Here is a 21283-nt window from a genome sequence, read left to right on the forward strand (position 1 = left end):
TCATCATCATTACCAAGAGGACTAAGGTTCAACAATAACCTTAATCAAGTATCAATCAAAGGGTACAACGATTACATACGTTCACATCATAGGAATCAATCAATGGATCACAACAAAGATCTGAAACTATACTCAACAACGAAGGATCACAATCCGACACCAAACGATGGTCAACACAAGTTGCCAATCACAATAAGAAAGAACAAACCGCACACACTAGCATTTCAACATCAAACTAGCATACTTATGAAACGGGTAAACCAAAAGTAGTTCCATAGAACATTCAAGACTCACAATAGTCCAACTTATCACAAGGTCGGACCCTTAGCAAGATTCAAGACACCAAATCCTACGTGGATTCCTAACATACCGTTCTAGACATATGAAACATCAAGAAGACTCACAAATAGCCCAATAAAACAACATCGGGAGGTCAAAACATCAATACCGAGTCAAAAGAATCACGGGGAACAAATCCCCGCCCAACATCAATAATGTACCCCGCAGGTGGGGCCACGGGTGGACAACCACCCGCGGGTACCAACCCACGAGGCCTTTGTTCCCCGCGGGTGGGGCGGCGGGTAGGCCTCTGCCCGCGGGTACGCCCTGTACACCAACATAATCCCTTCGGGGATTTTCAACAACAAGTCCAAATTCAAGTCCAAAACACCCAAAATGTCACACACAACAACAATATGACTTGAACCCAAGAAATAGCCAAGCAATGGCATTCAAGAACCCTAAGGACAAGCTCTAAACATGCATCACCACAAGATAATGCATCAAATCTCACAAATCAACACAAGAATCACAAGTAGAAGCCAAGAAATCATCATATAAGTAAGAAAATAGGTTTCGTAAAGCATGGGTTACCTTTGTAGCCTAATAACTTCTTCTTATCACCCTTAGAAAGCCTTCCCTAAAGCTCTTCTTCCACACCAACTTCATACACAAACCAAAAGACAACAAAGATTCTATCTTTAGAAAAAGACACCTAAAAGGAGGTTAAAAACACCAAAAGACCAAGGATCTTACCCTTCCATATGCTCAAGATGAAGAAAGTAGGAATCTTGGAAGACAACTGGCAAGATTTGTGATGCCCAAATCCTAGCTTGGAGAAGAAGCTACACCTTTCTAGAGAGAAGTTAGAGATTTTTGTGTTTGGATTGTAGGGTGAGAGAATGAAGGAGTGTTGCTAGGTTAGCTTGAACCACAAACTTTAGGCAGAAAGACATCCCTACCCTTACTAAAGTTGGAAAGACAAGGGAACAAAGGCACTACTCAAGAAGCACAAGGTACAACTCTTTGACTTTAGGTGACTAGTCAAAATCTAGTCCCTCGACTACTGAATTTCAGGATTTTTTTAGGAATAAATTAACAAAGAGGCTAGGATTAATTCTCTAATTAATCCTTGATTAGATTTTGGATTTACGGGGCGTCACATCCTCTCCCCCTAACAAGAAGCTTCGTCCCCGAAGCTTGGGCACGACGAGTTCAAACAAACGGGAAACAACGAATCAACTATGTGACAAAAGGAAAACAAGAATACCATTTAACCAAAATTTCAAGGTTCCAAAAGGTGTAAGGTTTGCAAAAATCAATAATTTTGCAAGGTTTCAAAAGGTCACAAAAGAAACTTTCTTGAGCACACAACGCTAAGGCCAAAACAACGACAACTAGAAGCCTTCTAAACCACGCCTAAACTCAAACAACTGAATTCTAACTAGGCAAAACACTAAACTAACTACCCAATCAACCAACTAACAAACAGGATAAACAAGAAAGAGCAACAAGCACAACCAACAAACAACAACTACTAAACGGACAACAGCAAACAAGAAAGAAACGAGCTTACCCCAACTCCGGTCTAAAAGGACTCACTCTCCGACTCCTCGGCATCCTCGTCCGAGTCTTCCTCCGCTCCACCACGGCTAGAACCGACCTCCAACTGGTCCAACCTCTGGTTGACAGCGACGAACTGAGTCTTCATGTAAGCGAAACCTTCCTCTATCATCCGGTTCTATTGACGAAGAAGGGTGACCACATGCTCCTCATGTGTCATAGCATCATGCTCCTTTTTGGTTCTCGCTTCCTTTCTCCTTATGTTTTCTTCACTTTCGGAGTGGCTCTCCTCGACCCCTTCAGCTTCTTCTCCACCTTCGTCCTCTTTCCGTTCCTCTTCACCTTCACTCCCAGCATCTCCTCCCAAGCTTTGAACCGTGAGGTTCAACTTTCCAACAGGAATCTCAAGCTCTTCAACCAACGAATTCCTCTCGGCAAGGTCTTTTCTGGCGACATCTTCAAGAGTGATGTAATCACCATCATCTAACTGATACAGGTTGCAACTACGGAGATTTGTGGCATCCAAAACCATCTTGCCCACCGGCTTAGGCACACAACCATCAACACTCACTCCCTTCTTAGCAAAGATCCAGCTTAAAATAGGGGTGTAAATGAGCCGAGCCGCTCACGAGCGGCTCGGTCAACGCTCGGCTCGAGCTCGGTCAAAATCGAGCTCGAGCCGAGCTCGAGCGGCTTGTCAAATAAACGAGCACGAGCCGAGCCTAGATACTCTAGGCTCGTGGCTCGTCGAGCCAGCTCGCGAGCCGTATAATATATGGTATAATATAATTAAAATATATAAAAATAATAATTAATATTTAAAATTTAAAAGTCAAAGCTCAAAACTCAAAAGCCCTAGAATTCTAGCGCCTTCAGAATTTGATATTTTATATTTCGAGTTTCGACTGTCGAGAGAGACTTTGGCAGTTTCTATTCGAGTATTCGTCCACGACTCCACGCCTCCACGATAGAGAAACTTCGACAGTTGCCGCCGGTGATTCACGACCAGACTTTGGCTCCAGGACATCGTCGACTCTGTCCACCCCAGGGTTTCCGTCGCGAGGAAGCTATAATTCTAGGTATTCATACGTTTGCGTTATTGGAACCTTGATATAAAAAGAAGATATAATTCTAGGTATTCATATTTCATACGTTTGCGTTATTGAAACTTTGAATATATTAGTTCATTATGGTATTGATTCAATTTAGCTATATTCCAGTTTAGTTTCTTGGGATTAACTATATTGATTAACTATTGAAGATATAATCCAGTATTCCAGTTTCTTAATTTGTTAAATATATTAGTTTAGTTTGTTATGGAACCTTGAATATATTAGTTCATTATTGTTAAATATATTAGTTTAGTTTGTCATGGAACCTTGAATATATTAGTTCATTATTTATTTCTTATTGAAGATATAATCCATTTACTTGCAGCAATATAATTTTATAATCCAGTTTCTTAATTTGTTAAATATATAATCCAGTTCATTATGGTTATTATATTAGTTTCTTAATTTGTTAAATATATGAAAGTAAGGTACTAGAATATTGGATTAGTTGTTGTTGAATTGAGGTATGATAACTTGATGTCGTAACTGTTTTCCATTAGGCATGTGAGCATGTCTACCGATAATTCATCTGTCCCGCAAAATCCACACACTCTAAATAGTGTGGTTGGTGAAAGCAATGAAACTATTAATCAATCACATGAACAATCTGAAGGAGTTGAAAGAGTAGAATTACATTCAGATGATCATGACACACAACAAAATGAAGAAACACACGAGCAAGAATTTCAAACAAACAAGAGAAAAAAGACTTCAGGTGTGTGGATTGATTTTCATATGGTCGACATAGATGGAGTGCAGAAGGTACAATGTAATCATTGTCATCATCATTTCGCATTAACTAAATCGGGCACAACAACTAGCTACAAGAGGCATCAAGACAAATGCGTTAAGAGAAAGGCACATTTGAAGGTAAGTACTTAAATTTGAAAATAAATTTTTATATAGCTAAATTATTCTATTCATTATTAATAGTTATGGTATTGGTTTTGTACTTTGTACTTTGTAGGTCACCGATCAACAAACAAAGTTAAATTTTATGCCTAGTGATGGAGTTCCATCCTCCCTTCCTCCATTACATCGTGGAAATTTTAATATGGAAAGAATGAGGGAGTGTGCTGCTAATTGGATCATGATGCATGAACATTCGTTTACTATTTTGGAGGAAGCATGATTTAACCTATTAATGAAAGAAGGATGGCCGGAGTGGAAAAAAATTAGTAGAAATACATGCAAAGCAGATTGTTTGCAGGTTTATGAGATTGAAAAGAAGAAGTTGAAGAACAATCTTGAAACTGTTAGTAAAGTAAGTTTGACAACAGATTGTTGGAAGTCAAAAAATCAGAAGATTGAGTATATGGTTGTCACTGGACACTGGATTGATTCTTCTTGGAGGTTGCAAAAGAGAGTTTTAAACTTCATTAACATTCCACCACCGAGGGGAGGTCTTCAGCTTTCTGATGCTATATTTGGATGCATGAAAGAGTGGGGAATTGAAAAGAAAGTGTTTACAATTACAGTTGATAATGCTTCAAGTAACGATTCTGCTATTAGGTACATGAAGGATACACTCCAAAGGTCAAGAAGTTTGGTATGTGGGGGACGTTTGTTTCATGTTCGTTGTTGTGCACACATCTTGAACTTGTGTGTTCAAGATGGATTAGATGAGATTCAGAACATCATTAGTGATGTTAGAAATAGTGTGGAATATGTGAACCGGTCGGAATCAAGGCGTATACAATTTGCTAACTGTGTGCAACAATTGCAATTGAAAGATAGGAAATTGATTCGTGATTGTAAAACTAGATGGAACTCAACTTTTGAGATGTTAAGTTGTGCACTCAAGTTCAAAGAAGCTTTCAAGATGCTAAAAGATCGTGATCCTTTCTATGAGAGTTGTCCATTGGAAGATGATTGGGACAAGGTTGTCAAAGTTTGCTCAATTTTAGAGACTTTCTGGACAGCTACTCACATTATTTCAGGTTTGTTTCTTTTAATATATATTTTTTTTTTAATTTAGTTAAGGTTGTGACTTGTGAATTGTGATTATCTGAATTCAAATTTATTTCAGGTTCTGAGTATCCTACTTCAAATTTGTTTCTTCAAGAAGTTCAAAAAATCAAATCAACATTGGATAGTCATGTAGATGATGAAGATGACTTTATTAAGGATTTGGTTAAAAGAATGAAGAAAAAGTTTGATAAATATTGGGGTGAGTGCAATTTGTTGATGGCTATAGGTGTTGTTTTTGATCCAACAAAGAAAATGCTTGCAGTTGAATTCTGTTTCCCTAGACTTTATTCTGATAAGGAAACTAAGGAGAATATAGCAAAAGTGAAGGAGATCATCAATACTCTTTATGAAGAGTATGTTGCTGAATCAATGAACAAAGATAATCCTGAAAATCTAAGTTCTTCTAACACTTTTAGAAGCCAAGTCAGCCGCCAAAAGTCTACATATGCTTGGGAAGATTTTGAGGGATTTTGTGCCCAAGTTGAAACTTCAGGGCCTAAAAACTCTGAGTTAGTAGACTATCTAGAAAAAGCGCGTCTTAAGACTACTGAGGTTCCAAGCAACTTTTGTTCTTTAGATTGGTGGAAGATGCATAGACTGCAGTATCCAATATTGTCTCGAATGGCAGCAGATATTTTAGCTATACCTGTTAGCAGTGTGGCTTCAGAAGCAACATTTAGTGCTGGGACAAGGGTAATTGATTCCTATCGTGCATCATTGTTGCCTGAAACAGCCCAAGCTTTACTTTGTGGGGGTGATTGGCTAAGACATATACATGGAGTTACCAAAAACAAAGTAAGTTAACTTTTATGCTAAAAGATACATTATTTTTTAAAAAAATATTTGTTTAATTGTATACTTATTTTTATTTTATTTTTTTTGTAGAAAGAGAAATCATTCCAAGAAATATTTCTTCCGGCATCCAACTCATGAAAGTAAGTTACAAAGTAACATCTTTGTTTAACTATTTTTAATTAATTTCATTTATTATCTAATATTATTCATTTTTTTTTTTGCAAGTTGAACAGATATTTCCTGTTTTGAACATATCTGGGACGAAATATATATGTACAAGGAATCAAGGACTACTACACTGTTGACTTGTGTTTTGTTGTGATTTGCAAACTTATTTTGAATGTTTTGAAGTTTGAACAATGTTATTGACTTGTGTCTTCACTATCTTTTACTTCGTTGCAAAATTATTTTGATTGTTTTGATTTGAAGTTTGGATTATTTATGTATGGATAAAACAGAGTAGTTTAAATTTTAAATCAAACAGGTCAAACCGTCAAATTCAAGGTTAAAATCGAGCACGCATTTGAACTCAAACTCGAGCTCGAGTTCGAGCCTGATCTCGAGCTCGAATTCGAGCTCAAAATCACGCTCGAACTCGAGCTCGAACAATCGAGCTGCTCGAGCCGCTCGAGCAGCTCGATAATTGCCGAGCTCGAGCTCGAGCATCCAGTCACGAGCTCGATCGAGCACGAGCTCGAGCTCGAGCATAGCTTCATTTACCGAGCTCGAGCTCGAGCATACCCATGCTCGAGCTCGGCTCGGCTCGTTTACACCCCTAGCTTAAAACCATGCCATACGGCAAACTCTTGCGGTTATGGTCTCAACAATAGACCATGTACTGCAACATCAACGCAGGCAGATTGAACTTCACCTTATTTTTCAGGCAGAAAGCAAACGTGCACTCCAGCTTACGCAACAAACGACTCTTATTGTTATTGGGCAACAAGCAGTCAAAAACGAGCATGACCAGAATCTTTTGCTCGGCAGATAACCATTTCCTCTCCGGCCTCGTGGCCTGGGTGAACTCACTAGTCCTTCCCAACAGGTAACTCAGATAATTCCGATAGCTCATGTTGTTCATCTCAATCCAAGAGTCACCAATATACTGCGAGACTCTCGTGGTTGTCAAACTCAAAAGCTGAGCCAACCGCTTCTCGGTCAAGACAACTTTCACACCTCCCACTTTAGAGGTAACCTCCAACCTTCCACTATCTTTGGTCACACTCATGTGACGGTAGAACTCTTTCACCAAACTTGGGTAAGTCTCGGTCCTAATGGCGAGAAACCCATCCAACAATCCTTGGTAGTTCAACATATCCAACAAGGAACTCGAAAAAGAGTCGGGATCAAAAGCTTTACCTTCTAAAACTAGGTAGTGGGCATCCACCCATTCCACTCTTCTCATCAAATTAGACCTCCAAGGCATGATTTTGAGATGACCCAAACTTCTTCCTCTTTTCTCTTCCTTTTCCTCTCTTTCTTCTTCTCGCTCGGCTTCTCAGCGAGTCCGACAGCAGGTCACGGCGGCGGCGGCTTCGGGCGGTGGTTGCTCGACGACGGCAGGGGGTGATCGACGGGCGGAGGGTTGTCGACGGGTGGAGGTGGGTCGGCTGCTACTTGCAGGTGGGGGAGAAGACAAGAGGGGAAGGGTTTTGGAAATTTGGGAAAAGAAGATTTTAATTTGGGGATTTTTGGGTAAGATGGAAATTATAGGTTAAAAGGAATTTAGGTGATATAAGGTTTAAGAAATACAATTGGTTTAGATGGTTCAAAGGTTGAGTTGGAAACTTGGACACTTGGGTTAGAAATTTAGTGGCTACAAATTAAATCCTTTTAGCTTTTTAGGCTCCACTTATAGAGATTTCCCAATGGTTGGCTATTCTAAATTTTAAGTTAACCAATTAGGCTTAGACGACCCGAAAGAATGAGGTTAGAATTAAAAGTATACCCGTAAGGCTTCGGGATAAGAACTAACATTAAACCACTCAGAATTAACAAGAAACTCACAAGGGAGAACTCACTCGAAAGATACAAAAGGGTCACACAACAAAGGATAAGGAAAACACAAGAAAGGCACATTCTCAAGGTAAAGGTAAGCTTAAGAAAAGTTACCTGCCGTCTCATCCTCCACCAAACCCTTAGACTCGGCCTGCGACTGGCCCATCACGAACACTCTGCCCGGAGGCCTTGTCCTTGTCGCACCCTGTACGGAACTCCCTCTCGAGGGTCCACTAGATCTCGCATTGGATGGCAAGGCTTTCTGATTAGCTTGGAGAGGACATACGAAAGCTTTGTGGCCCCTTTCCCCACACTTGAAGCATCGGAGCGCTTGTCCTTGGCAATCCTTCCCCACGTGGTCCTTCCCACACTTCTTGCATCAAAAAGCCTTAGCTTGATCTCCATTCTCTACCCGAGTTGATCTTTGAGGCGGGGAGGGTGCGGGTCTGGATCGGAAGTCTTGTCTCGGCTTCTTGAAACTGTGGGATCCACTTCCTTCATTCCTCTTCTTGGCAAACTCAAACGACCCTCGCTGCAGCTGTTGCACTCGATATAGATCGGCCGCGCTCAGATAAGCCTCATTCAAGGTTCTAGGCTTGCTTACAGTCAACGCCTTCCGGGCTTCATAGTTGAGCCCTGCCACAAACTTCTCCACCTTCGCTAGCTCGGTGGGGACCAGCATCCTAGCAAAACGAGCAAGTTCCAAGAAGCGCTTGTGGTACTCCACCACAGATGACGAGCCCTGCTAAAGATGTAAGAACTCCTCGTACATGGCGGCTCGGACGTGCGATGGATAAAACCTCTCCCTCATCCTGTCCTTCAAGGCTGACCAGTCGAAACCTGGTTCTTCTTGACACGCGGGACCCTCGTGCACCCACCAGAGATCAGTCTCGTGACTGAAGTAGAAAGAAGCCAGCTCCACTTGGCGATCCTCAAGGCAACCCACAACGGCGAAGATCTTATCGAGGGATTGGATCCATTCCTCGAGTATCACGGGATCCTCCTCTCCAGCGAACACTGGTGGCCTATGTCCCGAGACTAAACGTCCCACATCCCGATTCCCGGCAGGCGGCGGTGGAGGAGCAGGATGGTTGTTGTGCAGAAGGGCTTCACTCAGGGTCTGCATCATTTGCGTCAGATGTTGCAAGTTCTGAGCCAGCTGCTCATTAGTCGGCGTCTCAGGCATACGGGCGCGATGACGAGGCGGGGCCATGACGAAACTTCTACAACAAGAACACGGTTACGAAAGGCGCAAACAAACAACGCACCCTTACCTGGTGCCAACTTGGAGAACACTAAAACGAAACAGAAGCAAGAAAGCAAACATAACAAATGGTAGACAACACACAGCTCACCACGCGTCCTAAAAGTCCTAATGCATAAACACTTAAGTACTTAAGGGTCATCTTATGGTCTCAAACTACACTTAACTTCTTAAAGGCTAGACTTTAACATCCTAGGCTCTGATACCAACTGTAACACCCCAATTTTACCATATTTTCAAAACTTAAATGCAATAGAAAAGCAATCTAATCATCCATTAATCATAAAGCGGAAGAGGGTCTAAACGGGGGCATTATGCCACATCTTACAGTACTAAAGATGCACAGGCGGGAAAACTAAACCATTAAAACAAGTCAAAAGGAGTCAAGGCACACGACCGCTCAAAAGACTCATATGCCATCAACAAAACTTCTAGACAAGGTGACTAACTATTTAACGCTCCAAGTCTAGCGCTCTCGGGCATCTACTCAAAACTTGTAGAATAAGGAAACATAACATGGGGATAACACCCGGTCAGCGAACATTGCTGGTAACACATCAATACGCGTTAAAGAGCATATATAGATAAGTATAAGTCAAAACCACTTTGAAACGGAATACAGTATATATCATTTCAAAAGCCATAGAGAGAAGTCAACTTCAAGGACTCATTCACACTCTCAAAGGAAAAGGAATCAACATCCTTACGACATTAACAAGACAAGAATCATGAAAGACAATACAACTCAAGATGCATTCTACTGATCACAAAGTAGAGTACATCAAGACATGCTCATAAGCAGAGAATACACATTCACACATTGGCAACTACATGCCACATTGACAACTACATGTCACAAGTATCATAGTTCCAACCTTATGACCTGTTCCAACCTTATGGCTACCCCCGGCCTTATTTCGGTTCCAACCTTTACCTCCTAGTGCCACCCTGTACTTCTGAGTCCAACCTTATGCCTCCGAGGACCGTCGTCCCCCCTCCGACTCTCCTATTCACCGCCGAACTCTCAGTACACGAGGGTACCATTAATTTCATTCACATAGCCTCCAACATATGAGCCAATGCTCAGGTAACACACCACCAATTTCAATCATAGTCACACAAGAACATCATCATTACCAAGAGGACTAAGGTTCAACAATAACCTTAATCAAGTATCAATCAAAGGGTACAATGATTACATACGTTCACATCATAGGCATCAATCAATGGATCACAACAAAGATATGAAACCATACTCAACAACAAAGGATCACAATCCGACACCAAACGATGGCCAATACAAGTTGCCAATCTCAATAAGAAAGAACAAACCGCACACAGTAGCATTTCAACATTAAACTAGCATGCTTATCAAACTGGTAAACCAAAAGTAGTTCCATAGAACATTCAAGACTCACAATAGTCCAACGAATCACAAGGTCGGACCCTTAGAATGATTCAAGACACCAAATCCTACATGGATTCCCAACCTACCGTCCTAGACATATGAAACATCAAGAAGACTCACAAATAGCCCAATAAAACAACATCGGGAGGTCAAAACATCAATACCGAGTCAAAAAAATCACGGGAACAAATCCCCGCCCAACAACAATAATGTACCCTGCGGGTGGGGCCACGGGTGGAAAACCGCCCGCGGATACCAACCCATGAGGCCTTTGTTCCCCGCAGGTGGAGCGGCGGGTAGGCCTCTGCCCGCCGTTCCGCCCTCGGGTACGCCCTGTACACCAACATAATCCCTTCGGGGATTTTAAAAAACAAGTCCAAATTCAAGTCCAAAACACCCAAAATCTCACACACAATAACAATATGACTTGAACCCAAGAAATAGCCAAGTAATGGCATTCAAGAACCCTAAGAACAAGCTCTAAACATGCATCACCACAAGATAATGCATCAAATCTCACAAATCAACACAAGAATCACAAGTAGAAGCCAAGAAATCATCATATAAGTAAGAAAATAGGTTTTGTAAAGCATGGGTTACCTTTGTAGCCTAAGAACTTCTTCTTATCACCCTTAGAAAGCCTTCCCTAAAGCTCTTCTTCCACAACAACTTCATACACAAACCAAAAGACAACAAAGATTCTATCTTTAGAAAAAGACACCTAAAAGGAGGTTAAAAACACCAAAAGACCAAGGATCTTACCCTCCCCTATGCTCAAGATGAAGAAAGTGGGAATCTTGGAAGACAACTTGCAAGATTTGGGATGCCCAAATCCTAGCTTGGAGAAGAAGCTACACCTCTCTAGAGAGAAGTTAGAGATTTTTGTGTTTGGATTGTAGGGTGAAAGAATGTAGGAGTGTTGCTAGGTTAGCGTGAACCACAAACTTTAGGTAGAAAGACATCCATACCCTTACTAAAGTTGGAAAGACAGGGGAACAAGGGCACCACTCAAGAAACACAAGGTACAACTCTTTGACTTTAGGTGACTAGTCAAAATCTAGTCCATCGACTATTGAATTTTAGGATTTTTTTTACGAATAAATTAACAAAGAGGTCGGCTAGGATTAATTCTCTAATTAATCCTTGATTAGAGTTTGGATTTACGGGGTGTCACAGGTATGGTCACCTGTCTTTATCAACGCTAAAAAAGATGTGTCCTGGTTTAGATCTTGACTGTTTTGTAATGTGAGTCATATGAGTTTGCAAAATATCACCGTATTCCCTATATTTCTCGGGTAAATAATATAGTAGACTTCTTGCTTCAATTAATTTATTCTGATGTTTGGGGTCTATGTCGGTTATGTCAAAAAAAAGTTTTCGATATTTTGTAGCCTTTGTTGATGACTTCTCTAGATGTACTTTGTTGTATCTCATGAAATCTAGGGATGAATTGTTTGATATCTTTCGAAACGTTTATGTTGAAATTAAACTCAGTTTAATAAAACTATATAGTGTTTGAGAAGTAACAATGTTCACGAATGTTTCATTAGCTCTTTGTCTTGCATTATGAGTCAAAATGATATCATACATCAAACTTCGTGTGGTTACCCCCCCCCCCCCTCCCAACCCCCAACAAATTAAAATGGTGTCGCAGAAAAAAAGAACCGTCATTTGTTGGAAATTTTTCGTGCTCTTTTATTGCAGATGAAATTACCTAAAGTTTTTTTTGGCAGATGTTGTTCACACTGGTTGTTTCTTCATTAACATGGTGCTTTCTTCCGTACTCCACGGTCAAATCCCGTATTTAATTGTGTATCCATCTAAATCTTTGTTTTCCCTATCCCCCTAAGGTTTTTTTGTTGTATGTGTTTTGTACAAGATGTTCGTCCACTAAGGGGAAAGCTGCGCTTGATCCTATGTCCCTAAAGTGTTTTTTCTTGGGGTATTCTTAGTCTCAAAAATGGTATGTGTTAGTAGTGTGTTACTCTCCTTTTGAGGAAATTCTGTTCTCTAATAGTATTTGCGGGGTAGGTCTCCAATGATAGAAGATGATTTTCTTACATATACTATCATTATTCATGTGCCCACAACGGAGTCCGTTTTTGGAGTAATACCTCCCATTACGCAAGTGTATTCTAGGCGGCCCAGGATGTGGTTAGGTCGACGGTTACACAGGTGAATACTCCTCCCCTACCACAACCTCCGTCAAATTATCTTGATCTTCTGATTGCCCTACGGAAAGGTAAATGTAGTTACTGCTATCCCCTTTCTTCATTTGTTCCGTACGGGCATTTGACAGAGTCTTCTCGTACCTCTATATCCCAATTGGATTCCGTGTCTGTTCCTAAAACGTTGTGCCAAGCTATTTCTCATGATGGGTGGAGATTTGAAATGGAGGAAGAAATGCCAGCCCTTGAAGAGAATCAGACTTGGGAGCTTGTCCATCTCCCAACCGAGAACTCTGCAATTGGGTGTAAGTGGATTTATGTCGTCAAGACAAACCTGGATGGTTCAGTTGCTTGGCTTAAAGCATGCTTGGTGGCTAAAGGGTATGTACAGACTTATGGAGTTGATTATATAGAGACTTTTTCTCCGGCCAAGATAACTTCTATGTGGCTTTTTATTTCTCTAGTTCCTATTAATAGTTGTCCGTTATACCAGTTAGATATCAAAAATGTATTTTTACATGATGATTGGTCAGAAGAAGTGTATATGGAGCAGCCACATGAGTTTGTTGCTTAGGGGGAGAATGGTAAAGTTTGTAATATAAGATGAAGAAGTCGTTGTATGGGTTAAAACAGTCTTCTAGAGCGTGGTTTGGGAGATTCAGTGTAGTTACAGAGTTTGGAATGCAATGTAGTGCCTATGATCACACTATTTTTTACAAGCATTCTAACTATGACAATGTTTTGTTAATTGTCTATATCGTCCATAATAATGTCCGAAAACTTAATAAAATTTAATGTCCAAAAAATATTAATGTTTAGAAAATAATAACGTCCATAAAATTTTCTTAACTGAAATATTGCCACATGAACATAATTGGAAACAATTCATCAGGATTCATAACTTAATACCATAATGTTATCATTAATTAAAAGTATCAATAGCAATAAGCAACATTATAATCACCATTAACGTAACATTTAATAATAGCAACCAAAGTATGGTAATAGTGTAATACACCTTCTTAATGCTTCCATTTTTTCTAAAGATAACATGTGACTAGTCCAATTAGTGGTTAACTGCAATTGTAACACTAATTACCAACAACAACAATAATAATAATAATAATAAGAGTTAATGAACGATTTGGTCCCCCAATTATTAGCGAACTGTCAATGTAGTCCCTCGATCGCTTATTTATCGATTTGGTTCCTGAAAATAATTATTTTTAGTTGATTTAGTCCCTCAGGCCGTCTTACGACGACGGCCGGTGGGACTAAATCGACTAAAAATAATTATTTTCGGGGACCAAATCGACGGTCGGAGGGATTAAATCGACTAAAAATAATTGTTTTTGGAGACCAAATCGATGAATAAGCAATTGAGGAACTATATTGACAGTTCGCTAATAATTGAGGAACCAAATTGTTGATTAACTCTAATAATAATAGTGGGTAATTAATATATATTAAAACGTAAAAGTCACAAACATAATAATTATTCAAATTTGAAACGACATCCATAAAACAATTAACACACGGTAATGCTACATACATTATTCAATTCCAATCTTAAACTTGTCTCTTGATATTTAACTTTTAACATGACACTACTTTAAGCGTAAAAAATATAAAGAGATTTATTATATTATAACATACAAACCAAAAAATAAAAGTTTATTTTAGGGAAAACCAGTAATGGTATATCCACCATCTACGCAGATAGTTTGTCCGGTGATATATGATGCAGCCGGCAAGCAAAGGAATGCCACCAGTGACGATACTTCTCCGACCTCTCCTGGCCGGCTTATCGGAGTCCGACGGATCATGCGCTCGATTTCTTCCGACCCTTCAGCATAAATCTGCATTATTGGGAAAAGAAAATTAATTAATGAATTCATTTTAATTAGAACAAAATGTTGTTATTAGTTATAACTAGTAATTGTCCTTGCGATGCACGATCTATTATTAATTTAACAAATTTACCAATTAAATTTTTGACATCCTCTGAATTAGCAAAGAAAGTAATGGTTGTGGAAACAGAAAAACGTACTTGAGTTCTTGAGCTCAGAATTAGTTTGATTAAAAATGTAAGTATAACTATATAACTAGTATTTGTCCCGTGCGATGCACGGAAAATATGTTATAAAAATATATCCTATATGAGGTTTATTCATATATAAAATTTTTGTTATTTAATAATTATTATGTGTGAATTCCTATGATAAAATTATGAACATAAATATATTTACAATTAAAATAATATTTAAGGTGGGTGATTACTACAAATCTTAAACTATATTAAAAATTTAGTACATAGTATTTAATACTACAAATTTTTAAGAACTTAGTAAACTACAATAGTAATTGAATTACAATTTTAGAGTCACCACGGATCAAAATTTTTAGACTTTTGAGATTTCTAACTCTAGATGTAGCAACATACAATTGACCTTTAAAGACCAAACAATAACAATCTTAGTTCGAACATTGATTTTTTCTTCCAAATACTATCGAATTAAGTGTGTAATCAATAAAAGATGATAACTAATAATTCGAGAATATAATCTTAATGTTACTAAGCCTACTTCACGTCAATTGAGTTGGAGAGTGTTGTTGGATAGTATCCGATGAATCCAAAAATAACGCATCTTTGTCTCCGTAATCCTCGATATGCACATCAACAATCTTAAATATAAGGCCGCCTAGCTATGCTATATATTAATTTCAAACTTATGGACTTTGGGGTTGCACGTGTGGTGTGCATGCATGCTTTTTAAAGCCATATGGTCTTGTGAAAATTAAATGTTGTTAATACCAACATTTAATTTTCACAAGACCATATGGCTTTATTATAATTAAGATGTAATATTTAATATTTTTAAAAGTTTAATTATGCTATTATTATGTTGATTTTAAAGTTTATTGTTACTTATATTATTATTTAAATTTGAATTTTTTTTGAAAGGAATTTGAATTCGAAATAACTACTTTAATTATATAACTAACGTATTTAAATAAAACTTGTAAATAAAATAACATGCGATATTTATTGAAAATCTCTACAAAAAAACTTATTCATCATTTGAAAAAGATTATTTATCTAAGAACTATATTTATTTTATATCTAATTTCCCATCTTTATATATGTGGAGTCAAATTAATTATAATTGAAGTTTAAATGAATATATACACAAATTATATTAAATATAAAACATTACCAATAAATTTGAATACAATAAACTTTTTTCCATACTAAATTATGCTTTACTATATATAGAGATAGATATAGAGGCATAGAGCTATAATAATAAAATATAATTTATAAAATATAAATACACATAATAACTTCAAAAAAATATGTATAAATAAATCTACCCTCACAATAAATTCATTCATACTTTGCTAATCTTGTTTCTTACCCCAAAAGGCTGAATCCCCAACCCTAAGGGCCCCCCACACTCCGACCCGACAGAGCATGTGAGATGATGTAAATCACAGTGACTCAATGGGTTACTAGACAAAGCTAAATGCCGGTGCGCCGAAGGAATCTACTTACTTTGGACATAATTCTTACACTGCCGCCGACTAATCTTGTTTTTATCAAAATGCATTCACACTTTGGAGAGAAAATTTTGTGACTAGATTTTGTTTTATTATATATAAAGATCTGATAATTAAATTAATTAAGAAGCGAAATTAAAAGATTATGCTGAAAAGGAAAATTATTATGTTGTACTATACGTACCTCGGCGTCATTGACGAGCTTGGTTCGGATGATCCAAGGTGCAACCGAGTTAACACGGATGTTGTCTTTGGCCCACTCACACGCCAAGTTTTTTGTCACTTGATTTATTGCTCCTACATATTTATACATGGTTTAAAATTTGTTAAATAAAAAAATCACATAGAATAAAAGAAAGAATATTACTATTTTGTACCCTAAGTAAAACATAAGTACTCGTACTTAAATATTACAAGTTCAATTTTTGTCAACATCATTTTGATTGAGCCCGTCGCATAGGATCAACCTAGTGCAGTTTACTTTTCTTTTATGGTTTATGAGTTATTACACATGAGCGAGATTTACTATGTACCTAGCCTCATATAGTGACGGGATTTCCCTTCTCACTCAAAAATAATTATTATTATTATTATGAATACTACTCACTCTATTTCAATGTAGTATCTGTTCATAGCTACTTTCTCAATCTAATAAAGCACAAAGAGTCAATATCGCATCCACTAAAACTCAAACTCACAACCTCCCATATAAAGGAGCAACTTGGTGCCATTGGACCACAATATCCATGGTATATTGAATTTTTTTATTACTTTAAAAAGATAAAAATGATATTGAATTTTTTTAGAAGTCATTTTTTATCTTTTCAAAGTAATATATCATAAAACATCTCAATTGAGATTGAGTTTGCACTCACAAACATACTAATCAATGTATGTGATGATTCTTACGTTATGTCCTCCGCATGTGAAATGAGTGTCATTTTTACCGTTATAATTCTTAGTCTAGATTTATGTGGTCTGTTGGCGTTTGTTTACCCTTCATATAATAATTATTAAGTAAACCAATTTACTGCAAATATCCTTTTTCCTACTAAGCCATGTGTACAGTTTATATGCATATTGAGGTGTTTGGTAAATAGCTGTTTAGCGGATAGCTGTTAACTTATTGGGTTAGTGGATTTGACTAATTGATAGCATTAACTGATTGTAGAAAGATATTGGTAAATTAGAAGTTAGCTGATAGCTAATTACAAGTAAAATGACTTTGTCAAGAAGCTTATCGAAAAAACTGCTTTGGGCAGCTTTTTGAATTTTAGTGTTTTGGAGCAATAAGTTGTTACATAAAGGCATAAAGCAAATTAATCAGACACTCATATTAGTTGTTTAATCAAGTCAAACAACTAATAGTGGTCAAACAAGACAAAATTGACTGATAAGGAAAAATTATTACACTTTTCGTTCCTAAGTTATAGGGTAAGTGTAAAATTCGGTCCCTACTTATTGGACGTGCTCACTTTTCATCCCTAAGTTATAACTGGAGTTGCAAATTCCTCTTTTTCCTAACAAAACATTAGAGACAAGATTTGCAATATCAGCTATAGCTTAGAAACGAGAAGTGAGCACGACTTGTTTGAAAATGGATGAAATTTGCAACGTTTGTTTTAGCTTAGGGAGAGAAGTGAACTCAACCAACAAGTAGTGGCAAATCCTATTACCCTATAAATTAGGGACGAAAAGGTGTAAATTTATCAATGTTTAATTTAGCTCGTTAAATATTAACTTGGTCCATTTAATTTTTATATATTTAAAAATCTAATGATAAAGTAAAACTCTTTCAAATTAAATTTGATTGGTGACTAATTGGAATTAGATTACTTAAGTTTTATTAATTACAACCTCATTTTGAATCTTTCTTAGGTAAAAATTGATGTGTTTTGGTACTGAGAAATTAGTAGCCACATAGGCAGATTTAGATGCCACATCATTCAACCATATAGGACGACTTCCCAATGGATATTAACAAGGTTAACCCATTTTTCTTAATTGTTATGTTTTAAATAGTATATGATATATTTAATGATTGAGATACGGAGTACTAAATTAAACATTTTGCATTAATACATGGATTTATATAATACTTAAATGAAAGAGAGACTCTTTTTTGGGTGATGAGAAAAACTCACAATGACTAATTAAGAGTATGCACGGGATAAATCTATTTCAGTGAATGTACTAGAAAGGCCCTCTATGACAGGCTCAATAGAGAAAGTGTTGACAATAATTAAACTTGTGATTTTTATGTACGAGAATTATACTCAACTTACTCGTGACTCGAATACTACTTTTGAGGCAAGGGGCCTCATTTTATTTTTACTTTACCTGTTATTTGTAGCAGCACAAACTAATATCATAAATAATAATTAATATTTTAAAATTTTCCAAATCTTCATATTCCAAATTAAAAGGTAATTCTCAAAATGAGTAATTAGTGTTTTTTCATCCATTATTGGACTTGTGTTTTCAAATTTGCCAGTACTTTTTTTTATTATTGTGGCCTTGTGGCAGTTGTGGGTAGACAATTTTAAAAGTTCTTACCAATCAATTTTGAACATCTATTAATAACAAATTATGGTTCACCTAATGACTTGGACTGGTGTTTATAAAACTGCACCAACTTTTAATTAATTTAATTTAATAATTATATTTATTTATATGTATATTGACTTTCTCAGCCTGCAAGAAAGTGACTTCTAATTATATTAATGCAACTTGAAAAATGCCGTGATGCATGGCTGAAACTGTTGATCGTCACCACTATGGATTTGGGGATTTTATTTTCATGTGTGTTCATGCCGCAAAGGTCCAAACTCATAACATTTCATTTGAGCGTGAGGCTATCTAAGTTTGAACTCCAAACTTAAAGGTCCTTCACGTCTTCTGTCTGGAGACTTGTAAGTTGCAAGAGAAGGTAAATTGATCACGGAATGTGCTTTGATAATGCAGTCTTTTAAGTTTTTGCATTGAAGGTGGATACTGACTAAATATTGGCTCTATTTGATAGAGTTTATAACTTATTTTAAATTACAAATAAGCTATAAACTCTATTTGCTAAAAGTTTAAAATAATAACTTATTTTGATCTAGCATTTAAAAATAATCTACTGGCTGTTAAACTTTTTTTTTATATATATCTTTATTAATTTACAAAAAAAAATGATACCATCTACCCTTCATCAATCAAAATCTCAATAGATTAATTTATACTTTTATCTGATTTTGCACTTATCAGCTAATTCAACCATTAATTATACCAAACACTTTAATTTCAATTAGTTAACTTATTAGTTTTTCATGTCAAACAAAGTCATTACCCCAAACTCAGTCTTTCACCCACCAAACTATGCAAAAGATGCAGAAATGGAATAGTAATACCTACCTTTGGATGCGGAATAGAGAGTAGATTTAATGACAGGCATGATTCCAGCTGCAGAGGAGTTGAAAACTATGCTTCCCATTTCTGAAGCTTTGAGATATGGATATGCCAATTGACAAAAGTGGAATGAAGCTTCAAAGTTGGTTCCCATTACAATTGTGTAATCTTCTGCTGTGAACTCTGTTGCGTCCTTAGGCACTAATGTCCCAGCATTATTCACCTAATTAAACAAAATATATATAAATCATATCTTTACCCAAATACAAATATATGATAGAAAGAAATGGAAAAGGGAGGGAATAGCAACCAAGATGTTGAGTTTTCCATTGAAGTGATTGGCCACTTTTTCCATTAACTCCTCCCTCTGCGGCCGTGAGGATACGTCGCAGGCAGATCCGGCGACTTTGAGGCCTTTCTCCCTCCATCTTTCCACGCATTCCTTAACGTCGTTTTGATTCCGGGCACAAGTATACACCTCCGCTCCAAATCCTGCTAGCTCTTCTATGATTGCATAACTAATAAAAACCACACAAAAATTTTAACATATCTTTAAGCAAAAATATAATGGAAAAGATTGGAAAGAGTTTAGTAGTTGAATTCATACCCAATGCCTCTGGTTCCACCAGTGACGAGGGCAGTCATGCCCTGAAGAGACCACTTTCCTTCTCCTCTGCTCATTTCTTGATAATTGTTAATGAAGAACCAAACAACAAAGCTTAGATTACTTGTAGCTTAACACACAACCTGCTGGCTGGTTATATTATGATTTTCCCATGTTTAGTCCATACCCACAAGTATATATAGACAGAGTAATGTTACTCACTCTTCAAACTTTATTCTTTTTTTTTTTCTTTTTTATTTAATACATTAACGGGTTCAGGAAATATGCATAAAATAGAATGAAATTCTCGAGAATAGGCCTATTCCGTTGTCTGGTAAAGATTTTTGTTCTCAGGGATATCATTTTTTAGAATGAGCTATTTCTTTTGCAAAGAGAATAGTAATTCCGGGAGCACCCTGGTATTCTTGAGTTCTCAAGAATAGCCTAAATTTGTTATTTCATATTCTACACCCAATTAAATCTAAAAAAGTTTTAGTCCTTTTTTTTCTCCCTATGGCAACACTTCTTTATCACCAGTACCACAGGTGTATTCCTTTCAAGTTCAAGCATTTCAACCTTCACAAGATTGATATTTATCTTATTCTATGGTGAATGTATATATGATGTCTAATTTTTTTTATATGATTTTTTTCTAATAATAATAATATTACATTTATACATTAGAATATACATTTTAGTACAAGTTGATCTACTATGTTCTAGAAAAAATCTATCTCAATCATGTACCCAAGGAAAACATATGAATTCATATATATGCTATAACTTTATTGTATAACTCTTTACTTACTTTTTGACAACTTTAGTAAGTCCATTATATAGATACGTCACTTTCAACAAAAAAAAAAGAAGCTAACATTTAGTAACTAATCAATGACCACTGAAATATTGACATTATAGATAGTTTCTTTGCCGAATTGTAGGACCTAAGGGATCGAAGGGTTTACGACTTAGTAAAGAAAGGGGGTTCAAGAGGTTGGTAGTGGAGGTTAGTTCAGAAGCCGTGGTTAAGGTGATGGAGGAGAACTACAAGCCTAGCGACTTTATTATTGCTCTCATTGTTGATTGCAAGTTCCTTGTTTGGGGGTTTGATGAGGTTATTTTCACGCATGTGTTGAGGGAAGGTAACAGTTGTGCCAATTTTCTTGTTAA

The 21283-nt window shown here is 37.0% G+C and overlaps 2 protein-coding genes across 2 annotated transcripts; one reads left to right on the plus strand and one right to left on the minus strand.

The window, feature by feature from the left end:
• The first annotated feature begins 4098 nt into the window (after positions 1 to 4098).
• On the plus strand, positions 4099 to 5858 carry LOC109162744 (zinc finger BED domain-containing protein RICESLEEPER 2-like). Its single transcript, XM_019311427.1, has 3 exons — positions 4099 to 4894; positions 4984 to 5720; positions 5811 to 5858. The coding sequence occupies exons 1-3, from the start codon at positions 4099 to 4101 to the stop codon at positions 5856 to 5858; spliced, it is 1581 nt and encodes a 526-aa protein (XP_019166972.1).
• Positions 5859 to 14040: 8182 nt separating this feature from the next.
• LOC109162786 (tropinone reductase homolog) lies at positions 14041 to 20304 on the minus strand. The gene is made up of 5 exons (XM_019311470.1): positions 20117 to 20304; positions 19820 to 20027; positions 19516 to 19732; positions 16304 to 16416; positions 14041 to 14417 (listed from the first exon to the last, which is right to left on the minus strand). The coding sequence occupies exons 1-5, from the start codon at positions 20188 to 20190 to the stop codon at positions 14238 to 14240; spliced, it is 792 nt and encodes a 263-aa protein (XP_019167015.1). The 5' UTR covers positions 20191 to 20304; the 3' UTR covers positions 14041 to 14237.
• Between the last annotated feature and the right edge of the window lie 979 nt (positions 20305 to 21283).

Source organism: Ipomoea nil, unplaced genomic scaffold, assembly GCF_001879475.1.
Source record: "Ipomoea nil cultivar Tokyo-kokei standard unplaced genomic scaffold, Asagao_1.1 scaffold2957, whole genome shotgun sequence".
In the NCBI taxonomy this organism is placed as follows: Eukaryota; Viridiplantae; Streptophyta; class Magnoliopsida; order Solanales; family Convolvulaceae; genus Ipomoea; species Ipomoea nil.

Coding starts and splice junctions, on each gene's coding strand:
- LOC109162744 (XM_019311427.1), top strand. CDS start 4,099: ATGAAAGAAGGATGGCCGGAGTGGAAAAAAATTAGTAGAAATACATGC. Junction 4,895..4,983: donor AGCTACTCACATTATTTCAG/GTTTGTTTCTTT, acceptor AATTTATTTCAG/GTTCTGAGTATCCTACTTCA. Junction 5,721..5,810: donor ATGGAGTTACCAAAAACAAA/GTAAGTTAACTT, acceptor TTTTTTTTGTAG/AAAGAGAAATCATTCCAAGA.
- LOC109162786 (XM_019311470.1), bottom strand. CDS start 20,190: ATGAGCAGAGGAGAAGGAAAGTGGTCTCTTCAGGGCATGACTGCCCTC. Junction 20,028..20,116: donor GGTGGAACCAGAGGCATTGG/GTATGAATTCAA, acceptor GGTTTTTATTAG/TTATGCAATCATAGAAGAGC. Junction 16,417..19,515: donor TCTCTATTCCGCATCCAAAG/GTAGGTATTACT, acceptor ATAAATATGTAG/GAGCAATAAATCAAGTGACA.